Below are 27263 nucleotides of genomic sequence, written 5' to 3'. Positions count from 1 at the left end.
AGATATGTGGTTTTGAAAAATTAATGTTCTGTGATTCAGGCATCAAGATCATGTCTAAGGTATGCCCTTTAGAATGTGTTGGATCTGATATTAGAGGGAGTAAATTGAGATTAGAAGCGAGGTTTAGAAGATCTAAGGTGTTAGAATTTTCATGATCATCAAAATGAGTATTAAAGTCACCGAGAATGATTCGGAATTGGGTAGATGTTGAGAATTCGAATATGATTGATTGAATTTGAGCAATGATGTCTTGCTTAACTGGCGGAGGAATGCATAAGAGTAAGAGATCTACAATTGGATGTGTGAATTTTTAGTTGAATAGTTTCTATGATTGAATTTAGAGTGAGAGAGTTCGACACTTGTGGAAAGAGTTGCTTTCAGGATTATTACAAGGTCTTCCCCTTCTTACCAGAACGATGATTAAAAAGATAAGAATAAATTGCTTTAAAATGACAAGAGTAGCCAAATTCAAGAATAATCATTTCAGGGTCCTAAAGGTAATACTTTGCTTCAACTCACTAATGTCACTGTAAACATTCAGAACTATGTTTGTTTGAGGCAGTGAGGGTTGGGTAAGGGGGAGGATACAAAAACAGGGAAAAATTCATGTCCAATTTGCCTGCCTTGACTAGATTATAAGCTCTTTTGAGCAGGGACTGTTTCTTCTGTGTTTTGATATATAGCACCTCACAAGTCTAATAGCACTATAGAAATGATTAGTAGCAGTAGTAGTAGTAGTATTAATAGTATTAATAGTAATAATAATTCCTGGGTAGTTGTGAATTAAAGCCAACAAAACTGGAAGTGTTTAGGAGCAAACTTACTGGTATGTGCTAGGTTTCTGCATCTCTTTCTTCAACTCTAAAATAAAGCAAACCACAGAGGCCAGTCTCACAAGTTCCCCTTCAACGTCACAGTGGCTCTTATGTTTGCTCTTCGGGATTACCAAACAGTCCTACTTTCAAGCCAGTCGTAACTATTAAGAAAGGAAAGGGAAAGGGATTGGGACTTGTATACCGCCTTTTTGTAGTTTCTACAACCACACTCAAAGCAGTTTACATACAGGTACTTCAAGCATTTTCCCTATCTGTCCCAGCAGGCTCACACTCTATCTAATGTACCTGGGGCAGTGGAGGATTAAGTGACTTGCCCTGGGTCACAAGGAGCAACACAGGGTTTGAACCCATAATCTCAGGGGGCCAAGACTATAGCTCTAACCACTGTACCACAATATTATGCATTAATGTCTGCTTGCTTTTACTCTAAGAACTAGGCTAACAGGCATCAGTGGCATGGTTACAACTGAATGGGCCCCAGGTAGAAAAATTAAGATGGCCCCCTTAAAACACCATTTCTGCAAAGGTACTGGGGATGGGGCAGGGGAAGAGAAGAGGGGGGAAACCACTTCAGGAGCTCCATAAACAGTACTGGAAAAGCAAATAAATTCTAGACCAGGGGTGCCCACACTTTATGGGCTTGCGAGCTACTTTTATAATGACTAAGTCAAAATGATCTACCAACAATAAAATTTAAAAAAAACACAAAGCACACTGAAAGGCAGAGAAAATGTTAATTATTCATATTCCGGGTTTTTTCAAAGAGGTCACGGCAGATGACTCTATGCTATGTCACCTCAGTAACAAAATACAAAAATAGACAAATACACCCCCTCTCTTTTTACTAAACCACAATAGTAGGTTTTAGCACAGGGAGTTACACTGAATGCCTCGTGCTGCTCTCAATGCTCATAGGCTCCCTGCGCTAAAAAACGCTATTGCGGTTTAGTAAAAGGGAGCCATAGTGCAAAATATAGACAGCAGATATAAATTCTCAAAACAGACACATTTTGATCACTAAATTGAAAATAATATCATTTTTCCTACCTTTGCTGTTTGGTGATTTCATGAGTCTCTGGTTGCACTTTCTTCTTCTGACTGTGCATCCAATCTTTCTTCCTTTCTTTCAGCCTCCTATATGTTTCCTCTCCTCCAGACCTCATTCTCTCCCCCAACTTTTTCTTTCTGTCTCCCTGTTCCCCCTTCTTTCTGTCTCCCTGTCTGCCCCCTTTTTCTTTCTCCATGCCCTCCCCCAAGCCACTCAGTTTGCTGCCACCGCCATCGGGGAACAGCCCCCAAGCCACCGCCATCCCAAGCTTTCCCTGCAGAAGCATCGCGCTGACCAGCATTCTGCTCCCTGACATCAATTCTGACGTAGGAGAGGAAGTTCCGGGCCAACAAGGCATTTCTCCTCATTCCATCCAGCCTGAGCCCCATCTCTCCTTGATCCAGCATTTCCCTTCTGTGTCTGTCAGAATTACCATTCCACCTATTTTCCAGCATCACCCTTCTTTGTGTCCATCTCACCTATATCCCTATCTCACCACTTTTTCAGAATCTTCATTTGTCTCTGTCCTTGTCTTTACCCCATGTTCACCATTTGCCCTTTCAATGTCTTTATCTTCCCCCCCTCCTCCACTTTTTCAGCATTACTTCTGTGTCTCTATTTCACCTCCTCTTCATGTCCCCTCTGTATCTCTATCCTTATTCAGTAGGTCCTGCTTACTCTTTCTCTTCTTTGTGTCACTATCTCCATTTTCAGCTTTCCTCCCTTTTCCTTTGTTAATGCACCCTGTAGCCAGAATCTTTCCACCCTCCCTCCACTCCGGCCCAGCCCAGTATGAAATATTTCCTTTTGTTTCCCTCCCCTCTCTCTTTCTCTCTCTCTTCTGCTCCCTCACCCACGAGTCCTGCATCTGGCCCTCTCCCTTCTACCTGCACCTGGCAAAACCCCTCTGCTCCGCGGCTCTCTTAAGCAACTCGTCAGCAGCGGTGGTCAAGACAAGCTGCCAACATCGAGGCCTTCCCTCTACGAGTCCCGCCTTTGTGGAAAAAGAAGTTGAAACAAGCGGGACTCGCAGAGGGTAGGCCCCGACGTCAGAAGCTTGTGTCGATCGCTGCTGCTGAGTTGCCGAAGAGAGCCGCGGAGCAGGGGGTGTGGCCGGAAGCAGGTAGAAGGGAGAGGGCTCCTGGAAGAGGTAGAAGTTCAGGAGTATGACACCGTCCCGGGCCAGGATGATTTCTTTTTCAGGCTGTTGCTGCTGCCGCCGTCACGCCACCACGCCTCCCCCCCCCCCCAGAAATGACAAAAACAGCCTAATGCCCGGCGTCGGCGTCTTTGACGTCGGGGAGAGGAAGGCTGATAGACCCGGTAGATCGGGATGGCAACACGAGTCTATCACAGAGCCCGGGATGGGCTCTGCGATCGACTCACGTTGCCTTCCTGAGCTACCGGTCGATCGCGATCGACGCGTTGGGCACCCCTGTTCTAGACCTATACAGAAAACCTGTTGTGGTAATAGAAAGAAAAACTGAAATACAAGATATCATAGATGCAGACTTCCTACAGCTGACATATTCTATTTAATAAATTCAGAAAAAATACATTTGTCTTTCTTCATCTTTTCTGGTTTTTTCTTAACTCTCTTTCCAGGTCTTCTGTCCTTTTGACATTTCATCTCTCTCTATGTCCACTGAATCTGAATCATTTATCTGTCCTATTCTGCATCACCCCTCTGTGTCCCTGTTCCTATGCTCCTTCCACGCCCAACTTCTCTTCTCTGTGTCCCTCTCCTTCCCATGTCCAGCTTCTCCCCTCACTCTTCCTTTCTTCCTGCACCCCATACCAGCGCTCGTATTTATCTCTCTCCTGCTGCTCCTGTACCCTCCCCCAATCCAGGGGCATCTCCTCTCCTTCTCATACTCCTTCTCTGCAATGATTCGGCCTCTTTTCTCCCTCTTTCTCTCTTCCCTGCTCCCTCTATCTACCCCCAGGTCTAGCAACTCTCCTCTCTTCCTCGGTCCAGGACTCTTTCTGTCTTCCCTCTGTTTTCCCACAGATCCAGTATCTCTTCTACTTTCCCACTCTCCATTCACTATCAGTGGGGTCTCTCTGCTGTGCAGGTCCAACATCTGCTGCTTCCCCCTTCTCCCAGGCAGAGGTCCCAACAAGTAGAAACCCTGGGCACCGAGCCTCCAATGTAAAACAGAAATAAACAACAACAACAAAATTAAAAACACAGAGCAGAGCAGAAAAACATCTGAATAACTTGCTTGTAGAAGAAAAACTGAGGAGGCAGGAGCAGCTGGCTTGGAAGGAGGCAGAGTTGAAAAGATGACTGATATCATTCTGCAAGAAACCTGCGGGTTTAGATAGAAAACCTAGCATTTGGGTCTACTAGACACATTGCACTAGAATGGATGGTTAGTTCTGGATAGCAAGGTAACTGGGCATATGCTATCTGGCTTAAACAAACTGGATATTGTAACCAGATATGGCCCTACATTGAATATCTTGGCTCAACACCACAAATGGACATTAATAGTGCTGACCACCACCAGCTGAAAATCCAGGGGCATGCAGCCTTTAGTGCATCCTATGTAGGCCATTTTTGCTTCCTCCACGCAGGAAAACTGGGAAGATCCCTCCTCTCCAAAATCACGGGCCTTTGGAACGATCTCACTATCACGCTGCGGAACCTGGGCTCCCTCCAACTATTCCGAAAACAACTGAAAACCTGGCTTTTCTCTATATAACATCCCTTCCTCTGTTTCACCCCTCTTTATATATCCCCTTGTAAATCTTTCCCCTCTCTCTTTCTATATTTTTAGCTTTGTAAACCGTGTCGAGCTCCACTCCCGTGGAGATGATGCGGTATATAAACTTAAGGTTTAGTTTAGTTTAGCAAGTTAGTACCTAAAGCAGTTTAATGAAAGGACCCCAGGGGCCGAGGCCGGAGCTTTTGAGGCTGACGGGGACTTCGATGCCGAGGACTTCAAGGCCGAGGCGCCCAACGAGGGTGTCGAGGCCGAGTTCAAGGCCTGTCCCACAGGATCCATGGGGCCAAAGAGTTGGAGAATCTTGGCCATCCTTCGACGAAGAGCCCGCGGTTGTAAAGTCCCACAATGGGGACACGACTCAGCGCAGTGCTCTGCACCCAGGCACTCCACACACCAACGATGACGATTGGTGATGGAGATAACCCAGTTGCACTTAGTACCGTTTTTAAATCCGGAACAAGACCGGGACATAAGAAAAAAGACAGCCGCAGCCCCGCGAGGCCAGAGGACGACCGGGAACCCAATCAAAAATATACGAACTGAAGAAAAAAATGAAAATAAAGGAAATTAAAGACGCGAGCACAGCGACTCAACAGAAACTAACCAAACAAGCCGCGGTGCAAGAGGGACAACGAGATCGCACGAAGCAAACATAGTAACATAGTAACATAGTAACATAGTAGATGATGGCAGATAAAGACCCGAATGGTCCATCCAGTCTGCCCAACCTGATTCAATTTAATTTTTTTTTTTTTTTTTTTTTTCTTCTTAGCTATTTCTGGGCAAGAATCCAAAGCTTTACCCGGTACTATGCTTGGGTTCCAACTGCCGAAATCTCTGCTCATCTACACCCTCCCAGCCATTGAAGCCCTCCCCAGCCATTGAAGCCCTCCCCTGCCCATCCTCCACCAAACGGCCATACACAGACACAGACCGTGCAAGTCTGCCCAGTAACTGGCCTAGTTCAATATTTAATATTATTTTCTGATTCTAAATCTTCTGTGTTCATCCCACGCTTCTTTGAACTCAGTCACAGTTTTACTCTCCACCACCTCTCTCGGGAGCGCATTCCAGGCATCCACCACCCTCTCCGTAAAGTAGAATTTCCTAACATTGCCCCTGAATCTACCACCCCTCAACCTCAAATTATGTCCTCTGGTTTTACCATTTTCCTTTCTCAGGAAAAGATTTTGTTCTACGTTAATACCCTTTAAGTATTTGAACGTCTGAATCATATCTCCCCTGTCTCTCCTTTCCGCTAGGGTATACATATTCAGGGCTTCCAGTCTCTCCTCATACGTCTTCTGGCGCAAGCCTCCTATCATTTTCGTCGCCCTCCTCTGGACCGCCTCAAGTCTTCTTACGTCTTTCACCAGATACGGTCTCCAAAACTGAACACAATATTCCAAGTGGGGCCTCACCAAAGACCTGTACAGGGGCATCAACACCTTCTTCCTTCTACTGACTACGCCTCTCTTTATACAGCCCAGAATCCTTCTGGCAGCAGCCACTGCCTTGTCACACTGTTTTTTCGCCTTTAGATCTTCGGACACTATCACCCCAAGGTCCCTCTCCCCGTCCATGCATATCAGCTTCTCTCCTCCCAGCATATACGGTTCCTTCCTATTATTAATCCCCAAATGCATTACTCTGCATTTCTTTGCATTGAATTTTAGTTGCCAGGCATTAGACCATGCCTCTAACTTTTGCAGATCCTTTTTCATATTCTCCACTCCCTCTTTGGTGTCTACTCTGTTACAAATCTTGGTATCATCTGCAAAAAGGCACACTTTTCCTTCTAACCCTTCAGCAATGTCACTTACATACATATTGAACAGGATTGGCCCCAGCACCGAACCCTGAGGGACTCCACTAGTCACCTTTCCTTCCTTCGAGCGACTTCCATTAACCACCACCCTCTGGCGTCTGTCCGACAGCCAGTTTCTGACCCAGTTCACCACTTTGGGTCCTAACTTCAGCCCTTCAAGTTTGTTCAACAGCCTCCTATGAGGAACTGTATCAAAGGCTTTGCTGAAATCCAAGTAAATTACATCTAGCATATGTCCTCGATCCAGCTCTCTGGTTACCCAATCAAAAAATTCAATCAAGTTCGTTTGGCACGATTTACCTTTTGTAAAGCCATGTTGCCTCGGATCCTGTAACCCATTAGATTCAAGGAAATACACTATCCTTTCTTTCAGCAACACTTCCATTATTTTTCCAACAACTGAAGTGAGGCTCAACGGCCTGTAGTTTCCTGCTTCATCCCTGTGACCACTTTTATGAATAGGGACCACATCCGCTCTCCTCCAATCCCCAGGAATCACTCCCGTCTCCAAAGATTTGTTGAACAAGTCTTTAATAGGACTCGCCAGAACCTCTCTGAGCTCCCTTAGTATCCTGGGATGGATCCCATCTGGTCCCATCGCTTTGTCCACCTTCAGTTTTTCAAGTTGCTCATAAACACCCTCCTCCGTGAACGGCGCAGAATCTACTCCATTTTCTCGTGTAACTTTGCCAGACAATCTCGGTCTTTCTCCAGGATTTTCTTCTGTGAACACAGAACAGAAGTATTTGTTTAGCACATTTGCTTTCTCCTCATCACTCTCCACATATTTGTTCCCAGCATCTTTTAGCCTAGCAATTCCATTTTTTATCTTCCTCCTTTCACTAATATATCTGAAAAAAATTTTTATCTCCCTGTTTTACATTTTTAGCCATTTGTTCTTCCGCCTGTGCCTTCACCAAACGTATCTCTCCCTTGGCTTCTTTCAGTTTCACCCAGTAGTCCTTTCTGCTCTCCTCTTCTTGGGTTTTTTTATATTTCATGAACGCCAACTCTTTCGCCTTTATTTTCTCAGCCACTAGGTTGGAGAACCATATCGGCTTCCTTTTTCTCTTGTTTTTATTGATTTTCTTCACATAAAGGTCCGTAGCCATTTTTATCGCTCCTTTCAGCTTAGACCACTGTTTTTCCACTTCTCTTATGTCTTCCCATCCTAACAGCTCTTTCTTCAGATACTTTCCCATTGCATTAAAGTCCGTACGTTTGAAATCTAGGACTTTAAGTATCGTGCGGCCGCTCTCCACTTTAGCCGTTATATCAAACCAAACCGTTTGATGATCGCTACTACCCAGGTGAGCACCCACTCGAACATTAGAGATACTCTCTCCATTTGTGAGGACCAGATCCAATATCGCTTTTTCCCTTGTAATGTCACCATTTGTCTGAGCAGAGCCTCTTGAAAGGCATCCACAATCTCCCTACTTCTTTCCGATTCCGCAGACGGAACATTCCAGTCCGCATCCGGCAGGTTGAAATCTCCCAACAGCAGAACCTCCTCTTTCCTTCCAAACTTTTGGATATCCACAATCAGATCCTTATCAATTTGCTGCGATTGAGTCGGAGGTCTGTAGACTACACCCACGTAGATAGAAGTTCCATCTTCTCTTTTCAGAGCAATCCATATCGCTTCTTCCTCTCCCCAGGTCCCTTGCATTTCGGTCACTTGGATATTGATCTTTACATAGAGAGCTACTCCTCCACCTTTATGACCATCTCTGTCCTTCCTAAAAAGATTATATCCCGGTATGTTTGCATCCCATCCATGTGATTCACTGAACCATGTCTCTGTGATAGCAACAATATCTAGATCTGCCTCTAATATCAGGGCTTGCAGATCATGAACTTTGTTGCTTAGACTGCGAGCATTTGTGGTCATCGCTTTCCAGCTATTTTTCAGCGATAATCTCCTTTTTTGTATGGATTTTTGTGTCGTTTCACTTTCCGTTGTAATACTAAGAAATGAATTGCTGATATTGCTTATGTTGCAGCCTTTACTACTATCACATCTTTTCTTTTGCCGGGGGTGGTCTCTATAATTGTCCTTCGTACATACACCACCCCCACCTTCTAGTTTAAATGCCTAGAAAAATATTGTCTAAATTTCTCTGCAAGGTTTCTTTTTCCTGCTGTAGTAATATGTAGCCCATCAGTGCAATATAGCTTCTTGTCCTTCCATGTATTTCCCCATCCTCCTATGTACCTGAAGCCTTCTTGATGACACCAGGCTCTGAGCCATCTATTAAAGTCCTCTGTGTTTTTCACTCTTTGCTCTCCTTTTCCATATGCAGGCAGTATTTCAGAAAAAGCTAAAGTCTTTACAAAAGGTTTCACGCCCTCACCAAGCTCCCGAAAAGCTTTCTGTGCTGCAAGTGTGGAGTTGTTGGCCAGGTCATTTGTTCCCAGATGGATAACAACATCAGTGTTAAAATCCTTAGTTTCTTCCTTAATTATAGTCAGTATTTGCCTGGAACTCCTGGTAGCTGAGGATCCTGGAAGACATTTCACTATTTTGGTCTCCTCGCCTTGTGTTCCAAGTTTAATGCCTCTGATGATGGAATCCCCCAACAGTAATAGTTTTCTGTTTTTGGCTTTTTTATTTGTACTTAGGGTGCGCTTGTTCTCTTGAGTTACCTTCATTGGTTCCAGTCCCACCTCCCTTCTGTTTTCCTGAGTATCGCAGTGCACTAGTGGAGCGAAGGAATTCTGTAGAGGTAATATTAATGAAGGTGGATGTTTCTGTGTTACATGTCGCAGTCTTCCTGAGCCTACTGTGACCCATTTATTCCTGGGCTGTTTTATTCTTTGAGGTAGAGGTGGTAAGTTGGTGTGATTTTGTGGAGTGATGGAAGCTGCTTTAATTGTATTCAATTCCTGTTTAAGTTTGCAGAGCTCCTCCTTAATACTGGCAAGTTGAAGACAGATGGGGCAAGCCTTAAGCCTCCAAATAGTATGTCTTGGAATTAAAGCACCACAGTGATTGCACAGAATAAAGGTCATCTTGATTGGTTGTGAAGTGACTTGATTGGTTGTGAAGTGACCAGAAATATAGGCTCTATACCACCTAAAACACAGTATTTTAAACAAAAATGCAGGTTCTATCAGTGCTACCCTAAAACACAGGATTTATAACAGGATTTTCCCTACTTTAGTCACCCTGAGCCACAGGCACCAGAAATATAGGCTCTATACCACCTAAAACACAGTATTTTAAACAAAACTGCAGGTTCTATCAGTGCTACCCTATAACAGATTTTCCCTACTTTAGTCACCCTGAGCCACAGGCACCAGAAATATAGGCTTTATACCACCTAAAGCACAGTATTTTAAACAAAAATGCAGGAAGAGGAAATAAGATTTAACAGAGGAAAGAGAAGGATTTTTTTGTGCTTTTTTATATTTTTTTTAGTAAGAAACAGGGAGGAGAAGAGAAATTAAGCAGATATAATGCTGAAAACCAGTCAAAAGAGCAGAATATGAAATGCTGAGTAACTTAGCTTTTAGATGTTTACAGGGCAGCCTTGTTCACAGCAAGGGAGCAGTGCTTCTGGCTCTGCGGAAAACAGAGAACTGAGGACACGCTGAGGAGACGCATGCCCTAGGCAGGGCGGGAGGGGCACGTGCGCATGCGTGGGCCAATTGCAAGCCTAAAGGTCTTCGAGCAAGTCTGCTTGCGAAAACGTCCGCTAGGGGGCTCCGTCGGTGACGTCACCCACATGTAGAGAATATACTGCCTACTTGTCCTGGGATAAACAGTCTTTTTATTCTGCCTAACCTTAAAGTTCTAGGTAGATTTAAAAATATTTGATACACAAGAATCTACAAGGGAACCAGCATCAATTCTTTAAGCAACTCATTCCAGTTGTCTGGGGCTGCACCACAAAGAGTAACCAAACAAAGAAAAAATTATCAAAAGAAAGCTGCTTTGTTGCTTACATTCTTCCATTTGTTATCAACAGGCTCCAGCAGGTTACTCCCAGAAACTGTCTGAGGTTGAGAAACTGATTCCTAAACAAAAAAGTGTAAAAAATATTTATCGATCATACTTATAATCCGCTGGATCCATAGTTTTTGCAGGTTACAACAAACATACATAATTAAACAAATATTCAAACTTAAGTAAAATAACATACAAAGAACAAGTAACAAAAATAAAATAAAAAATAATCCAACAACATAATCTTAAATAACATCTGGTTTACAAATCAGCCATACCTGAGCGAAAGTGCCATCATCAATCATTGAGTAATATCATAAGCAAGAATGAATAATATACCCCTTCCTTTACTAACACGTAGCATGGGTTTTAGTGCCGGCAGCAGCGGTAACTGCTACGACATAGCATTCGGAGAAGTTACCGCTGCTGCCAGCGCTAAAACCCACATTATGCGTTAATAAAAGGAGAGGAATAGTTTTTAATTCTTTCTTGAAAGTATTAAAATTAGATAATACATGCACCTCAGGAGATAATAAATGTTCCATAATTTGGGGCCTATAGCCTTAAACAGAGACCTCCTACAGGTCTGCAATCATGTCAAGCAAAACGAGGGGACTTCCAACAATATGTCCTTAGAACAGTGGTTCCCAACCCTGTCCTGGAGGAACACCAGGCCAATTGGGTTTTCTGGCTAGCCCTAATGAATATGCATGAAGCAAATTTGCATGCCTATCACTTCCATCATATGCAAATCTCTCTCATGCATATTCATTAGGGCTAGCCTGAAAACCCGATTGGCCTGGTGTTCCTCCAGGACAGGGTTGGGAATCACTGCCTTAGAAGACTGTAAAGCTCTAGAACAGTGTTTCTCAACAAGTGGTACGCATACACTTAGGGATACGCGGGCTACTTGTTGGGGGTATGCGGCCTGGCCACCACGGAGAATATTCCCAGCTGTCAGAAGCCGCCGGGGATCTCACCTTCCTGCCCACCCCCTGCCGGGAATCTTGCCTTCCTTCCTGCCCCCTGCTGCTGCTGGGTATCCCTCCATCCCCCCTCCCCCTGAAGCCAACCCAGTTCTTGTTTGAGCCACACATGCTCCTTCAGTCTTCAGCAGCACTCCTTGCAGGGGCAGTGCAGGCAGCAATTTCCATGCTGCACTTCAGTAGCTGACCTGGAAACCTTCTCTCCAACGTCAGAGTTGATGTCAGAGGGAAGGCTTGTGGGTCAGAGACTGGGCGGGTGTGGGCGGAGCTTGGGCGGGGGTACTCGGTTGATATTTATTAGACTTAGGGGGTACTTGGCTTGAAGAAGTTGAGAAACACTGCTCTAGAAGAATACAGTAGTAGAATAGATGCTAAATAAGGAGAGACTAGTCCATTAAGAGCCTTAAAGACCAAGCAAATCACTTTAAACATAATTCTGTATTCAACTGGCAACCAATGAAGTTAAATCAATGTAGCTGTAATATTAAACAAAGCTTCTTTGGGTCCTTTTTAAGGTCCAATCAAAAAGTAAAGCACAATATTGACATTTAAAATACAACAGCTTAAAATGAGAAACCAGCAAAATCCAAAATACTAGAGAGGCACTGCAGGACAGGAAACATTTGGCATTTCATTGGACTAGATTCCGTAAATGGTGCTCAAATTTGGGCACAAAACATAAGAACTAAGTGCTATTTTTTAAATGGCATTCAGAGTTGGGCACCATTTATAGAATAGTGATGAGCGCTGTGATCTGCACCCAAGAGAATTTATACCAACTGAAACATGTGTAAATCCTCAAACCTAATTTACCCCCCCCCCTTTTTAGCAAAAACCTCTGACCCAGATATGCCCCTCCCATGGCCACACCCCTTTTTACTTCTACACTAAAAAATTTACATATGTATCTTTATAGATTAGTGCCCAGCGAGATGCGTGTGTAAATTCAAATTGTTCCCAATTAGCGTCAAATTGTTAGTGTCCATTTATTGGTGCTAATTGGCTCATTATCCAATTAAATCTCATGCCCAAATTGGACATAACCCAAATTTGCATGCACAATTTTGAACGCCTTTTATAGAATTTGGGGGATTGTGATATTCCAGCTTTCCAGCTTAATATGTCTGTGGAGTACCTCTTTCTATGTGTCACTGAAGCCTCTTCTCTGCATTTAGCTTGCCTGTTATAAGCCTTGTGCTTTGCTTACTTCCTAGATGTCTTTTTAGTCTTTCTTGATGTACCCTCTGATTTACAGTCAAATAAAATATTGATCTCTTGGACTGTTCTTTTATAGAATGATGAAATATTACATCCTGGCTCACCTCCATCATCTTTTGAGTGTGTGAGTGTGAGAGAGAGAACGTATGCATATATCTTGCTATTCTCTGACCTCCAATTCATCCCCCATATGAATTCTGCTCCTTTCTTCACCATTTCCACTACTGATGCACTGGCTTTGTACAGCATATATCCTATTCACCTTCCTTCTCTTCCCATTCTCATTATACCATGGGAGCCTATATACATTGCAATAGTGTCACAATGACATAAATAGTTTGCATTTGTATCATATGGTAAATGTGTACTGATATGCAGATAAATATTTAACTTCTCAGGGGTAACAGAACAGAAATGCAGTGGTGTGCTTGACTTTCAAGACAGGAGGTGAGAATAAACTGCCCCAAACATACAAAACCAAAACCTAAAGAGATTCAATAGAATGGCTCAGTACAAGCACAGGTACTGGATAATTTAAAAGTATTGGAACCACGCCTTTGTGTCCCTGATGTGGACGTGCTGATAGTATGTTTTCCCACGCTGTGTGGCTCTGTCCTCAGGTCAGATGGTTCTGGCATTTTATCTTGTCTTATTTGGGACGGTTATAGGGGGTGGGGGTGAGTGAATCCCCTAGGGGGGTTCTCTTTGGCCAAGCAGGCAGCTGTCGAGTGTATTGGGTGGGACGATGCTCTTTATTTTATGATGAGGACTGTTTAGCCAATTCTTTATTTATTTTGCTTTATTTTGTAAGGCATGTACGGTGGGCCATAAGTGTCTCCTGCAGTATTGGCTGAAGGACTCCTGCAGTATTGGCTGAAGAAATTGGAGAAACCAATTTCATCTACTCATGACTTATGAGATGGGAGAAGCTCGTCAAGCAGGGTGCCATAATCGTTTGTTCATGTAGACCTGGGAACCCTACTTACAATCCTTGCCTCAGGGGCTCGGAGTTTGATCTTAAACACCTTAGTTGTGTGAGGGCCTGTTTTTTTACGGCTGTTTGTAGTGGGTGGGCTGTCCTTGATTCACCACAACTGGGAATATTTCAGGGGGGCTCCAAATTGGGGAGGGGGGGTGTTGTAGGAAGGGTAAGGGGGTGGTAGGTTATTCAATAACCTCAGTACATAATGATAGGAGGGTTTGTAAGAGTGGTTAACCTCCTGTAGGGACAAGTTCATGTACATATCTTGGTACTGAGGTGTATGTATATGGGGGATAAGTATCTGGTCGGCAGGTACTCTCTCCCCACTTCATCCTCTTCGTCTGCCCTCTCTGAACTAATGGACTTTATAGGCTTTGGCCACAGTTTCTTGGGGGGATTGGTATTGCTATGGGGGAGCCTTTGGGGGGGGGTTGAGGTGGGGGTCTGGGAGTGGTGGTTTTGCATTCTTGTGTTATTTAACTGTATTTGATAACATTGGTTTCTGGATTGTGCGTCCTTTTGCCGGAGTTGAGACTGTAGCTCTTTATCCTGGTCTGTTTATTCCTTTGTACCTATTGTTTGAACATAAAAGTATTGTAAACTCAGATAAAATAGATTCAATTCACTAAAAAGGGAAGGAGGAAGAACAAAAGGTTTTCAGCGCATCTAAAGAGTAAAATGGGAAGCTATTAAAGCCAAAATTGATTCCTTTAAAAGTGGGAAAGAGAACGTAATGGAAATGGAGAGGTGCACAAGGGTGTTGGGGGGTGGAAGAAGGGTCTAGCTGTGGTCATCGACGGGTACAAGGTCTTGTTATGATCACTGAGGATGCAGAATTGGGATCAGCTGCTATGTTGGGAGAAGGTCTACAGTGTGATGGGAGGAATTGAGAGGAGGGATGTAGAAGGGGGAGAGACAAGCGCTGCAACAACATTTGTGCCAGTGTGATGCACTACTGGAATGCCAGTAGCACAGATGTACTTACTGCCTCCTCTTCTGTTAATAGCAGTTGTGACAAGTTGTGCAGGATACTGACTTGTATACTATCTGTCATAGCCGGCCAAACTCCACCCACCCATATCATACCCAGATCCCACCTACTCTCAAAATGATGGCCGAAATGCCACACCCAGAAATGTACCACTTAAGCATATGTTTGCCTTGCTGGTGCTTTCTTTGAGAGATGTTCTAGAAAAAAAAAAAGGTACCACAAATACAAAAAAATACATTTTAAAAATTTTAAGACACTTAAAATATACTTCATTTACCGTAATGCAAGATGTCTCTCCAGCAGAACCAACTGAACTCTGAGGCCCTCCCATGTGCATCTTGCTAATGTGTGTATTTAAGCTGCCAAGGCTTTTGAAAACACAGCTACATTCAGTACAGTTATATGTAGGACCATTCTTTACCTTCAGAGGAAAAAAAAAAGAGAAATGGATAGGAACTTTTCATACATACATATATCTATTGTACATATCTCTCTCTCTCTTTATATATCTATATCTATATCTATCTATATATATATATATATACTAGATTTTTAGCCCATTACATTAACGGGTGCTAGAATAGATGTGTAGACTTAGGCATTTCTTTCTCTTTCATTCTTTCTGTATGTCTTTGTTTGTCTCTCCCTGCCCCCTTTGTTTCTTTATGTCTGTCTTTATTTCTGTCTGTCTACCTTCCTTTTACCTCCCCCCATCCAGAAGCACCCCTTCCCTGCTCCCCCTGTCCAGCATCCGCTAGGCCAGGCAGCCTCGGGGCTTTTGCTAGGCCAGCTCGGATCGCATTATCGAAGTGGGCCGGCCTAGCAAATGGCCTGCAGCTGCTTGTTGAAAACGCAGCTGCTGCCGCTGCTGGTCCAGGGATGAGAAGAAGAGGCATCCTGGCAGCGGCAGCTAGTCAGAAGGCAGGAAGTGAATCGGCGTCGGAGATCGGGGCAGGAAATCAGCTGAGGCAGGCACTGCGCGTGCATGGCACGGCACTACGGATCATGGACCCATCGAGTTTGAAGTGCGCATGTGCGCTAAAGGTTTTATTATAGTGGATTTTTTTTTTTTTTCCAATTGCATTCAAAAGTGGAATTTCTATAGATGATTCATATGGAAACATGTCAACTGCTCCTTACAGCTGAATTTCTCTCTTAAATTCAATAGAGAACTGAAATCAAAGAACGTATAAAAGATGTTTGCAGCATAACAGCACAAGGTTGCATTTCACTTTCTAGTATGAGTGCTGCTTTCTAACTTTTAAACAATGTTAGGCACAGATTAACAATGATATCAATGACCAATACTTCTTTAGCACTAAAACATTTTCTCATATGGCATTATTTTCTAACCGAGGGTCCTCAGAATGCCACGCTAAATCATTTGAATAGTGTGGCAGCACTCCTCACTGGAACCCTTGTAATAGCACATGCCGATAAACAAGGATTCCAGTGAGGAGTGCTGCCACACTATTCAAATGATTTAGCGTGGCATTCTGAGGACCCTCGGTTAGAAAATAATGCCATATGAGAAAATGTTTTAGTGCTAAAGAAGTATTGGTCATCGCTTTCTAACTTTTGACATCCTTCAGCATCATTCTCAGGAAACTGTAGATACATATTGGTTGCAGAACCCTGAAAGTGTTTATTTATTTATACCATTCTCCCAAGAGAGTTCAGTACGGTTTACATGAGTTTATTCAGGTACTCAAGCATTTTTCCCTGTCTGTCCTGGTGGGTTCACAATCTATCTTATGTACCTGGGGCAATGGGGGGATTAAGGCCCCAAATCTGTAATCGGCGCCTAATGTTAGGCACCTAGTTTGGAGGCGCCCAACTAGATAGGCGCCTATCTAAATTGAATAACAAGCTCAATTAAGCTTTTTTAATCAGCAATAATTAAAACTTAGGCGCCTATCAAGAAAGCACAGTTACTTACTGTAACAGATGTTATCCAGGGACAGCAGGCAGCTATTCTCACATATGGGTGACGTCATCCGACGGAGCCCCAATGCGGACGCCTCCAAGCAGACTTGCTTGAAGAAACTAGAAGTTTCGAGTCGCCCACCCGCCCAGTGCACAGGGCGCGTCTCCTCAGTTCAGATAGCTAGCAGAGAAGCCAACTAGGGGAGGTGGGTGGGTTGTGAGAATAGCTGCCTGCTGTCCCTGGATAACACCTGTTACAGTAAGTAACTGTGCTTTATCCCAGGACAAGCAGGCAGGCTATTCTCACATATGGGTGCCCTCCAAGCTAACCAGAATGGGATGGTGGGAGTGTTGGCAACTTAGGAGAATAAATTTTGTAATACTGTTTGGCCAAACTGTCCATCCCGTCTGGAGAAAGTATCCAGACAATAGTGAGAAGTGAATGTATGAACCAAGGACCAAGTAGCAGCCTTGCAAATCTCCTCAATAGGAGTAGATCTGAGGAAAGTTAATGAAGCTGCCATTGCTCTGACTTTATGGGCTGTGACTTTACTGTGAAGAGGTAATCCAGCCTGGGCATAGCAGAAAGAGATACAAGCCGCCATCCAATTGGAGATGGTGCGTTTAGAAATTGGATGTCCCAACCTATTGGGATCGAAAGAGACTAAAAGCTGAAGAGCAGTTCTGTGTGGTTTGGTGCGTTCCAAGTAGAAAGCCAAAGCACGTTGACAGTCCAGAGTATGAAGAGCTGATTCTCCAGGGTGAGAATGAGGCTTTGGAAAAAACACTGGAAGTACGATGTATTGGTTGAGATGAAATTCTGAGACCACTTTAGGGAGGAATTTCGGATGAGTACGACGAACCACCTTGTCATGATGGAACACAGTGAATGGTGGATCAGTAACTAAAGCTTGCAGCTCACTGACTCACCTAGCAGAAGTGAGCGGAATGAGAAAGACCACTTTCCAAGTGAGATACTTCAGATGAGCCTTATCAATTGGTTCAAATGGAGGCTTCATGAGTTGAGAAAGGACAATATTGAGGTCCCAAACCACTGGAGGTGGTTTGAGAGGAGTTTTAACATTAAAAAGTCCTTTCATGAATCTGGAAACCACCGGATGAGCAGAGAGGGGTTTCCCTTCAATAGGCTGATGAAAAGCTGCAATTGCACTGAGATGGACTCGTATGGATGTAGACTTGAGTCCAGAGTTGGAGAGGTGCAAAAGATAGTCCAAGACGGAAGATAAGAAGGAATGTTGAGGCTCCTTATGATGAGTAAAACACCATGTAGAAAATCTAGTCCATTTTTGGTGATAGCATTGTCTAGTTGTAAGCTTTCTAGAAGCTTCTAAAACGTCTCTAACAGGATGAGAAAACTGAAGAGGAGTTATGTTGAAAGGTACCATGCTGTCAGGTGTAGAGACTGCAGGTTGGGATGAAGTAGAGATCCGTGACTCTGTGTAAGCAGAGAAGGAAAAACTGGTAGAAGGTATGGCTCCCTGCTGCTGAGTTGAAGTAGAAGGGAGTACCATGGTTGTCTTGGCCACCGAGGAGCAATTAGAATCATGGTGGCATGATCGTTCTTCAATTTGACCAGAGTCTTGAGAATGAGAGGGAATGGATGAAATGCGTAGAGGAACAGATTCATCCAGTTCAGAAGAAAAGCATCTGCCTCGAGGCGGTGAGGAGAGTATATCATGGAGCAAAATTGAGGCAGTTTGAAGTTGTGGGGAGCTGCAAAGAGGTCTATCTGAGGCGTTCCCCACTGTGAGAAAATGTGATGAAGAGACGAGGAATGGAGAGTCCATTCGTGAGGTTGCAGGGGAGGGAAGTTCCATAGCGACTCCAGAAAATACTTCTTCACTGAAAGAGTGGTGGATCATTGGAACAAACTCCCACTGCAGGTGATTGAGGCCAACAGCGTGTCGGATTTTAAGAGAAAATGGGATATTCACATGGGATCCCTAAGGGAGTGAAACCAGGGGGCGGGTATTTGGAATGGGCAGACTTGGTGGGTTATAGCCCTTTTCTGCCGTCTTTTTCTATATTTCTATGTTTCTATGACTCAAGTTGTCCGCCAAGCAATTCTGAGCTCCTTGAATGTAAATAGCTTTGAGGAAGGTGTTGTGACGGATCGCCCAGTCCCACACTTCCAGAGCTTCTTGACAAAAGGAGGCAGACCCCGTCCCTCCCTGTCTGTTGACATAATACATGGCGACTTGGTTGTCCGTGCGGACGAGGACTACTGTGCCGTGAAGGAGATGTTGAAAAGCATGGAGAGCTTTGAGGATCGCTCTGAGTTCCAACCGATTGATATGACACTGACAATCCGTACTGGTCCAGAGGCCTTGAGTACGGAGACCATCGAAATGAGCGCCCCGTAGAAGAGTCTGTCGTGAGGACTTTCTGATGAGGAGGCGTTTGAAAAAGCAAGCCTCTGGAAAGATTGGAAGAGAGCATCCACCAACGGAGAGACTGCTTCAAGAAAGGAGTGACTGTAATGTGTTGAGACAGAGGATCGCAAGCCTGCGTCCACTGAGAAGCCAGGCTCCATTGAGGAATTCTGAGGTGAAGTCTGGCAAAAGGAGTCACATGTACTGTGGAAGCCATGTGATCCAGAAGCACTATCATGTGTCTCGCTGAGATGGAAGAGCGGGAAGACACAGTGTGACAGAGTTGAAAAAGAGCCTCCAGGCGTTGTTGAGGAAGGAATGCTCTGAGTTGGACAGTGTCCAGAACAGCTCTAATGAATTGTAGATTCTGAGAGGGTTGAAGTTGAGATTTGGGAAAGTTGATTTCGAATCCCAAACTTTAGAGGAATCAGGTAGTTCGTTGGGTCGCTACAATAACCCCCTTGAGTTGTGGAGTCTTTGATGAGCCAGTCGTCTAGGTATGGAAAAACCTGGAGACCATGATTCTGTAGAGCTGCGGCTACCACTACCAGGCACTTGGTGAACACTCTGGGAGACGAGGCCAGGCCGAAAGGTAGTACTCTGTATTGAAAATGCAGATTCCCCACCTGAAATCTGAGGTATTGATGGAGGCCGGATGGATGGGAATATGAGTGTAGGCCTCCTTGAGATCCAGAGAGCATAACCAATTGTTCTGCTCGAGAAGGGGATATAGAGATGCCAGGGACAACATCCGAAACTTTTCTTTGACTAAAAATTTGTTGAGCCCTGAGATCCAAAATGGGTCTCAGATCGCCCGTCTTCTTTGGAACAAGGAAGTAACGGGAGTAAAACCCCCTGCTCTACTGTTCCAAGGGAAGACAGAGGGGCTCGATGGCATGGAGACGAAGCAGAGCTTGGGCTTCCTGAAGAAGAAGGACGGTCTGGGATGGACTGGAAGGATACTCTCTTGGAGGAAGGTCTGGAGGAACCTGATGAAAATGAAGAGAGCATCCTTCTCTGATGATGGAAAGGACCCAGAGGTCGGATGTTATGACCGTCCATCTGTTGTAAAAAAGATGGAGACGACCTCCTATAGGTGGAAAAGGAGACAGAGGCAGAACGATGGATGTTATGCTCTGAAGTAAACAGTCAAAAAGGCTGAGAAGCCTTAGGTGTAGCAGAAGGTTGAGGCTTCTGTTGCTTCTGTTGCTTCTGCGGTGGCTGTTTCTTCAAAGGAAGGCAAGTGTAAGGCGCCGGCTTTGGAGGGAAACGCCTCTGGTAGATGACAGGAGGGCGAGTAGGCCTAGATGGAATTGGTTTAGGCTTTGGTCTGACTATTGAGGCAAATGATTTAGCATGGTCAGACAACTTTTTAGTGGCATCCTCAATGGACTCATCAAAGAAGTCATTGCCTTCACAGGGGATGTTCACCAGACAAAGTTGAAGGTTAGAGTCCATGTTTACGATGCGAAGCCAGGCTAGACGATGCATGGCCACAGAGCAAGCCGCTGCTTGGGCAGAGAGCTCAAAGGCATCATAAGATGATTGGAGAAGATGGATACGCAATTGAGAAAAAGAAGCAATGAGTTCTTGGAATTCAAAATGCATGCTGGCATCCAGATAACTTACAAACTTCGGCAGAAGAGATAAAAGAAACTCAAAATATGTAATAAAATGAAAATTGTTGTTGAGTACTTTTGAAGACATCATAGCATTTTGGTAAATGCGACGTCCAAACTTATCCATGGTCTTCCCTTCCCTGCCAGGAGGAACTGTGGCATACACTCTGGAAGGATGGGATCTCTTCAAAGAGGATTCCACAAGCAAGGATTGATGCGACAATTGGGTATTGTCAAAACCCTTCTGATGCACGGTTTTATATCTCAATACAACCTAACCTCTGACTCTATTGGTTTTTTAATCTTCCTTCAAGTCAAACAGCATATATATCACAGAGAAGATCTTGTATAGATTTATAACAGTATTGAGTACATTCACAGACCTCAGTGATACCGTCTGTATGCCTTTAGACTTTAGAACATACAGACACCCTCGGTATCCCTAATCGTCATTGGTCTTGTTATTATTTTGCAATATTTTTTATATATTTTTTTATATTAAGTAATGAAATGAAATACTCATCTTGTTTCATACTACGCGGGTGGGGGTACGCACTCCGACATAGTCTACGTTTCGCCCATACGGGCTTTATCAAGGAAATCCCCCTGCAACATAAGATATATATATATATATATTAGAAATATTAATAGAATTCTATTTAAATTTGAAGGTAAAATTAGATAGTTATTCGGAAAACAATACCTCAGTATTAGCAGCTCATGCTCCCCGCATTGTAAGTTTAAATCCCCTAGACTAACGTCATCCATTCTATGTCGGCATTCAAACCCATAGGACTTACTGAATTCAATTGAAAAATCCACTTTTGTTCCTTGTAGTTTAGTTTTTCTTTAAGATCGCCACCCTCCCACCCTACATGAACCTGATCAATGACACGCCATTTAAGGTCCGTGACCTTATGTTTCTTCTCCCTCCAATGCTGAACAAGCCCCCCTTGTGTGTCTGTATGTTCTAAAGTCTAAAGGCATACAGACGGTATCACTGAGGTCTGTGAATGTACTGAATACTGTTATAAATCTATACAAGATCTTCTCTGTGATATATATGCAGTTTTATATCTGACATCTAACTTTCCTGGAACTTCTGGAATGGAAAAGGGAGTCTCCATGCATCGAGTAAAAGTCTGATCAAGAAGTTTGTGCAATGGCAGTTTGAGAGACTCAGCCGGAGGTTGAGGAAGGTGCATGGTCTCGAGGTATACTTTAGAGTACTTACAGCCAGTATCTAGTGGAACATTCAGATCTACAGCCATCTGTCTCAAAAATGAGGCAAAAGATAATTGATCTGCAGTGGCCCGGCTTCGAGAAGGACTCGAAGACGTCGAGGCAACTGGAATTGAAGAAGTAGAAGCCTCGGCAGGAAACCATGGCATGAAAGAACCTGGAGACTTAGACGATGCTCTGGACATCGGGATGTCTTCGAGAGCGGGCATCGGAGACTTGGAATTAGGAGTTGAAAGTCTCGTCGAAGCCGGAGAGGACCGAGGCTTTGAGGAATGATGTCTCGAAGAATGCCTCGAAGTAGGTCTCGAATGATGTGGAGAACTGTGTCTCGAAATGGATCTCGAAGATCTAGCAGAGGTTGCCTCGGAAGCAGTTGATCGAAGATCTAGAGGCGTGGAAGAGCCCTGAAGCAGCTTCGAAGACTGGACTCCCTTGGTAGAATGGGAGGTATCCTGTCGATGCACTCGCACAGACTCTATGCGTCTCGTGCTTAGAAGCTCGACCAGCCACTCGCAGAGACTCCGCTCCCTGCATCGAGTGTGGAAGATCAGACTGGGACATAGGCGGCTCGACCTCGCGGGAGACTTCTGCATGCCCAGGCTGAAGCTGATTAAGCAGTGTGGGTCCCATAGTAGTGAGGACTTTAAGAATCTGCTCCTCCAAAGAGGTCTGGGGCACAGCCGGCAAGGAGGGTACCGCGTCTGAAACCAGCCCACCTGCTTGGCTGGAGGTTCTCGCACAGTGGTGTGAGAGTGTTTCGATTTGTGAGGCTTTGAAACTCTAAGCACCACTGGCGGAATCGAGGGCTGAGCTATCTGACCTGAGGAGACAGGAGAAGATATGGCAGCCGAGGACGTCGAAGCAAGAGCCGGTCCAAAAGACAAAGGTCTGATGAAGCTCGAGGTGAAAGCAGTAAAAGGAGAGGCGTCGACCGGGGCCGATGCCGAAGACACCTTCGATGCCGAGAGCTTAAAAGACTCCATCTCGAAGAGGTTGTCCACCAGAAAGCAACAACGCTTAAAAGCACGAGGCTTAAGTGTTTGGCAAGGCAGGCACGATGTAGGATGATGATTCGGCCCAAGGCACTTGAGGCAGTGTCCGTGAGGGTCCGTAAGGGATATCGTGCGCTTGCACTTGCGACACTGTTTGAAACCGGTAACAGGTCGGGGCATAGACAAATAGACATCCGACGCAAAGTCGAAGCCCGCAGGCCGTGGCCGAGCGGCCTGGACCGGACGAACAGATGGAAGTAAAAATTTTTTTTTTTTTAAAGAAAGAAAAGAAGTAACACAGCGATTCGTGAGAAAAATAAACACAAAACTGCGGTGAGAGAAGGCACGAACGACGATAGTAACCGGAGAGAGCCAAAAAGACGGACTTCTCGGCTCTGCGGAAAACTAAGAACTGAGGAGACGCACCCTGTGCGCTGGGCGGGAAGGCACTCGCGCATGCGCTGTGCGGGCGACTCGAAACTTCTAGTTTCTTCAAGCAAGTCTGCTTGGAGGCGTCCACATCGGGGCTCCGTCGGATGACGTCACCCATATGTGAGAATAGCCTGCCTGCTTGTCCTGGGATAAAGAGTGATTCTGTAACAATGCGCATCTAAAAATTTAGGTGGCCATCAAAAAAATAGGCGCTATTCATGTTAGGCATGGGCGTGGCTACTTTAGGCGCCTTGTTACAGAATCGCTGCTCTTAAAAGTGCTTAAGTGATCGTATGGCCGCCTAACTTTTAGTTGTGCCTAGAGCTGGCCTATTTATTGGGCGCCTCCAAAATAGGTGCTGCTCAGCGCAATTCACTAAACAGCACCCAATTTTACTTGAATCGCGCTGAACAGTGCTTATTTCGGCGCCTAACTTTTATGCGCTTCTTATAGAATTTGCCCCTAAGTGACTTTCCCGGGGTCACAAGGAGCAGCATGGGTTTGAACCCACAACTCCAGAGTGCTGAGGCTGTAACTTTAACCACTGCGCCAAAAATTTATATAGCGAAGTTACTCACATGTAGCAGGTGTGCTTTCCAAGGACAGCAGGATACAGATTACCACAGATGGACAACATTATCAATGAAGCTCCAGCACAGACAATGCCCAGGATTCAGAAGTTTCTTGACTCTTTGGCAGGCCTGGTCATGTGGTTCTCACCTGCTCAACTCATGCACATATTCTGCTCAAGGCAGTAAGGATATGTAGACTGCAAATCTCCTCAATGGAGGCTCATCTCAAGTAAGCTATTGATACTGCTATGACTGTGAGCCATGGAATGTCCCTCCAGAGTCATCCCAGCATAGCCATACGTGAAGGAGATGTATTCTGCTAGTCAATTGGATAAAGTGTGTTTACTGACAGCTGCCACCATCCTGTTTGGGTCATAAAAAACAAAACCTTCTGTGGACTGTCTATGAGTTTTAGTTCATTCCAAATAGAAAGCTTAGGATCACTTGCAGTCCAAGGTATTTAGTGCACTTTCACCAGGATGGGCCTAAGGTTTCAGGAATAACGTTGGAAGGACAACTGACTAATTAAAATGGAACTTTGACACCACCTTAAGAAGAAACAGGATGCATGCAAAGAATCACTATTTTATGATAATGCAGATCAACTACTAGGGCCTGAAGCTCACTGATTCTGCAAGTTGAAATGAACACCACAAAGAACAAGATCTTCCAGAGCTAGTACTTCATATGATATGAATCAAGTGGCTCAAAAGGAGGTCCCATGACACAGCTGAATGGAGACTTTTGCCAAATGCAAACCTTGCATAAAACAAACAACTAGAGGCTGTACGGAGATGGGCTTATCTTCTACTTAGTGAGGGTATGCACTATTTGCACTGATGTGAACCCTTGCAGACTTGGTTTATAAACCAGTCTTGGAGGTATAGAAGGTACTGAAGCAGTTTTTGTGCGGGGCAAGAAAAAGTATATAGGGCCTTGTCTTCATACAAGATAGCAAATCTCTTCCATTTGGAAGTATAAATCCTCTCAGTAGAATCTCTCCTAGAAGCCAGCAGGACCTTGGAAACACCCTTGGGCAGTTGAAGGGTTACAGATTCTATGCTCTCAACTGGAAGATTAGGTTTTTACCTTCAATAATCTTCTTTCTATTAGTTCCTATAGGCTTCCATCGCTAGGTGTTCAATCCTTTCCCGCAATCTGGGAGTTGCAGAAATCCAGACACTTTTCTGAGCATGTGCTTCTCTTACCTTAGCTAGTGAGTTAAGAGCCCTCTACAGTTCAGTCCCAAAGATAATCAACCATACCAGAATCAATCCAGGACAAATAACGGGGCACAGAGGAACTTCCCCGGCAACAAACAATTTCTGTTAAGAGCAGCTCTGCAAAATATAAAAACAAGTAACAAACAGGCAAAATGCAATACAGAAAAGACATTGAGGAACAATGTAGAACTAATCTGCTGTGTGTAACGAGCACCCACATAAGACATCCTTTAGTTAAGCATACTCACAGAAGTGGAAAACTCTCCACAGGATTTGTCAACTGGCAAGAAAGTCTTCAAGCCTATAAAGAGAATAACCGAGACAGAAAGAACCAGCTATTCCAAACAACTGTGCATATACAGAGAGGGCGGTTCTATGGAGGGCTGTTTAGGAGCAGTAGCTCCCCAGGATCTGGATGTCTGAAGACGGCTGGAATGGAAGAGTTGTCACAAGGACCGTATCTCTGGGAATATTTCTGTGAAGAAGAGCCCAAAGATCTCTGATGAAAACAGCATGAGGGACAAAAATTACCTCCATCCACTTCCAAAGTCTAGCGAGACATGCATACGGAGAGGCTTAGGGCAGCAATCAGTAACGCCGGCCCTGAGGTCATCCAAACCTGTCCCATAAAAAAAGCTGACCCTTAAAAGGAAGTCTGCTTAAAGTGGCCTTGGAGACAGCATCCCCAGCCCAAGGACAGAACCAAAGAGGCCAGCATGCAGACATCACATAAGCAGTAATAACTTGAATGAGATCAGAAAGGAAATTCGCCACATAATCCACACTGTCCAGCACTAACTGTGGACAGACCTCCACTTCTGCAGAGGGCACCCTGCGCAATCTCGCATGACAGGCACGTGCATCAAATGAGGCTGACGCCACCTGGAAACCTGAAGAAGCCACTTCAAAATATGTTTTTTAAAATATATTATTATATAAATAAAACCATCACTGTACGATCCTGGGAGTCTTTAAACACTACTCCTTCAACACTAGGGCGGTCCATGCGCCGGGTATCCTAAACTAAACTAAACTAAACCTTAAGTTTATATACCGCGTCATCTCCACAGAAGTGGAGCTCGACACGGTTTACAGGAATTAAAAACAAAGAAAGGAGCTCCAATGGAAGGAATGAGGGCATGGTAAACAGGAAGGGGAGGGGGAAGTTACATTTTGGAGAAAAGCCAGGTTTTCAGATGTTTTCTGAAGTGTTGTAGGGAGGTCGAACTCCGAAGATGGGCAGTAAAGCTGTTCCATAGTTCGGTGATCCTGAAGGGGAGGGACGTTCCAAGTTTTCCTGTGTGGGAGATGCCATTTAGAGAAGGGAAGGATAGTTTGAATTTCTGAGTGAGTACTCGAGAGCCAAGATAGAGGAAAGAGAGGAGGAAGGATGCCGTGAAGAGATTTGAAGGTAAGATAGGAGCATTTGTAGCGAACCCTGAGGAAGACTGGGAGCCAGTGAAGCTTAGACAGAAGAGGGGAGACATGGTCGAATTTGCCTTTTGCGAAGATTAGTTTAGCTGCGGTGTTCTGGATCCGTTGAAGTCTGGTGATACTTTTCTTTGTTAGGCTTAGGTAGATGGAGTTGCAGTAATCCAGTCTGGAAAGAATGATGGACTGGACAAGGACAGCGAAATGTTGCTGGTGGAAGCAGGATCTGACTTTCCTTAGCATATGAAGATTGAAAAAGCATTTTTTTACTAGGGAGTTGATGTGTTCGTTAAAGGACAATGTAGAGTCAATGATGATGCCCAGAACTTTGCTAGAGTGCTCAAGCTGCAGAGTGGTGCCAGAGGGGAGTGGGATGAGGGAGGGTAGCTGATCCAATTTCGGGCCAAGCCAAAGAAGTTTTGTTTTGGTCTCATTTAGTTTCATTTGAACGGTGAGAGCCCAGGATTGGAGATTTGTTATGCAGGTTGAGATGTTGTCAGAGAGGTTGGTGAGGTTAGAGTCAGTTTCGAGAAGGACAAGGATGTCTTCGGCGTAGGTGTAAAGTGTCTCAGAGGTAGAAAGGTGGAGGAGTTTAGGGAGGACATATAAACATTGAAAAGAATCGGGGATAGAGGTGAACCCTGGGGGACTCCGCAGAGCGGTTTCCAAGGGGAGGATGAGGTACCATTCATGTTAACGGAGTAGGAGCGGGAACGTAAGAATTTTGAGAACCAATCTAGGACTGTGGAATTTATGCCAATTTCGGAGAGTTGGAGGATGAGTATGTCGTGGTGGACAATGTCGAAAGCTGCAGAGAGGTCGAATTGAAGAAGGACAGCGAACTTGTTGCAGGAATGGAG

At 44.6% G+C, this 27263-nt stretch overlaps 1 protein-coding gene across 2 annotated transcripts in view; it reads right to left on the bottom strand.

Annotated features, from left to right (window-relative positions):
- Positions 1-27263, bottom strand: part of ZNF236 (zinc finger protein 236) — a 348597-nt gene that overhangs the window by 212488 nt on the left and 108846 nt on the right. For both annotated transcript variants that reach the window (XM_033934375.1, XM_033934376.1), the window contains exons 7-8: positions 14851-14994; positions 10396-10467 (exon numbers count right to left, since the gene is read on the bottom strand). In XM_033934375.1, the coding sequence (XP_033790266.1) occupies positions 10396-10467; positions 14851-14994 (216 nt within the window). The remainder of the gene's footprint in view (positions 1-10395; positions 10468-14850; positions 14995-27263) is intronic.

This window comes from Geotrypetes seraphini, chromosome 2 (assembly GCF_902459505.1).
Source record: "Geotrypetes seraphini chromosome 2, aGeoSer1.1, whole genome shotgun sequence".
Taxonomy (NCBI): Eukaryota; Metazoa; Chordata; class Amphibia; order Gymnophiona; family Dermophiidae; genus Geotrypetes; species Geotrypetes seraphini.
This window is presented reverse-complemented; position numbering and strand designations above follow the sequence as displayed.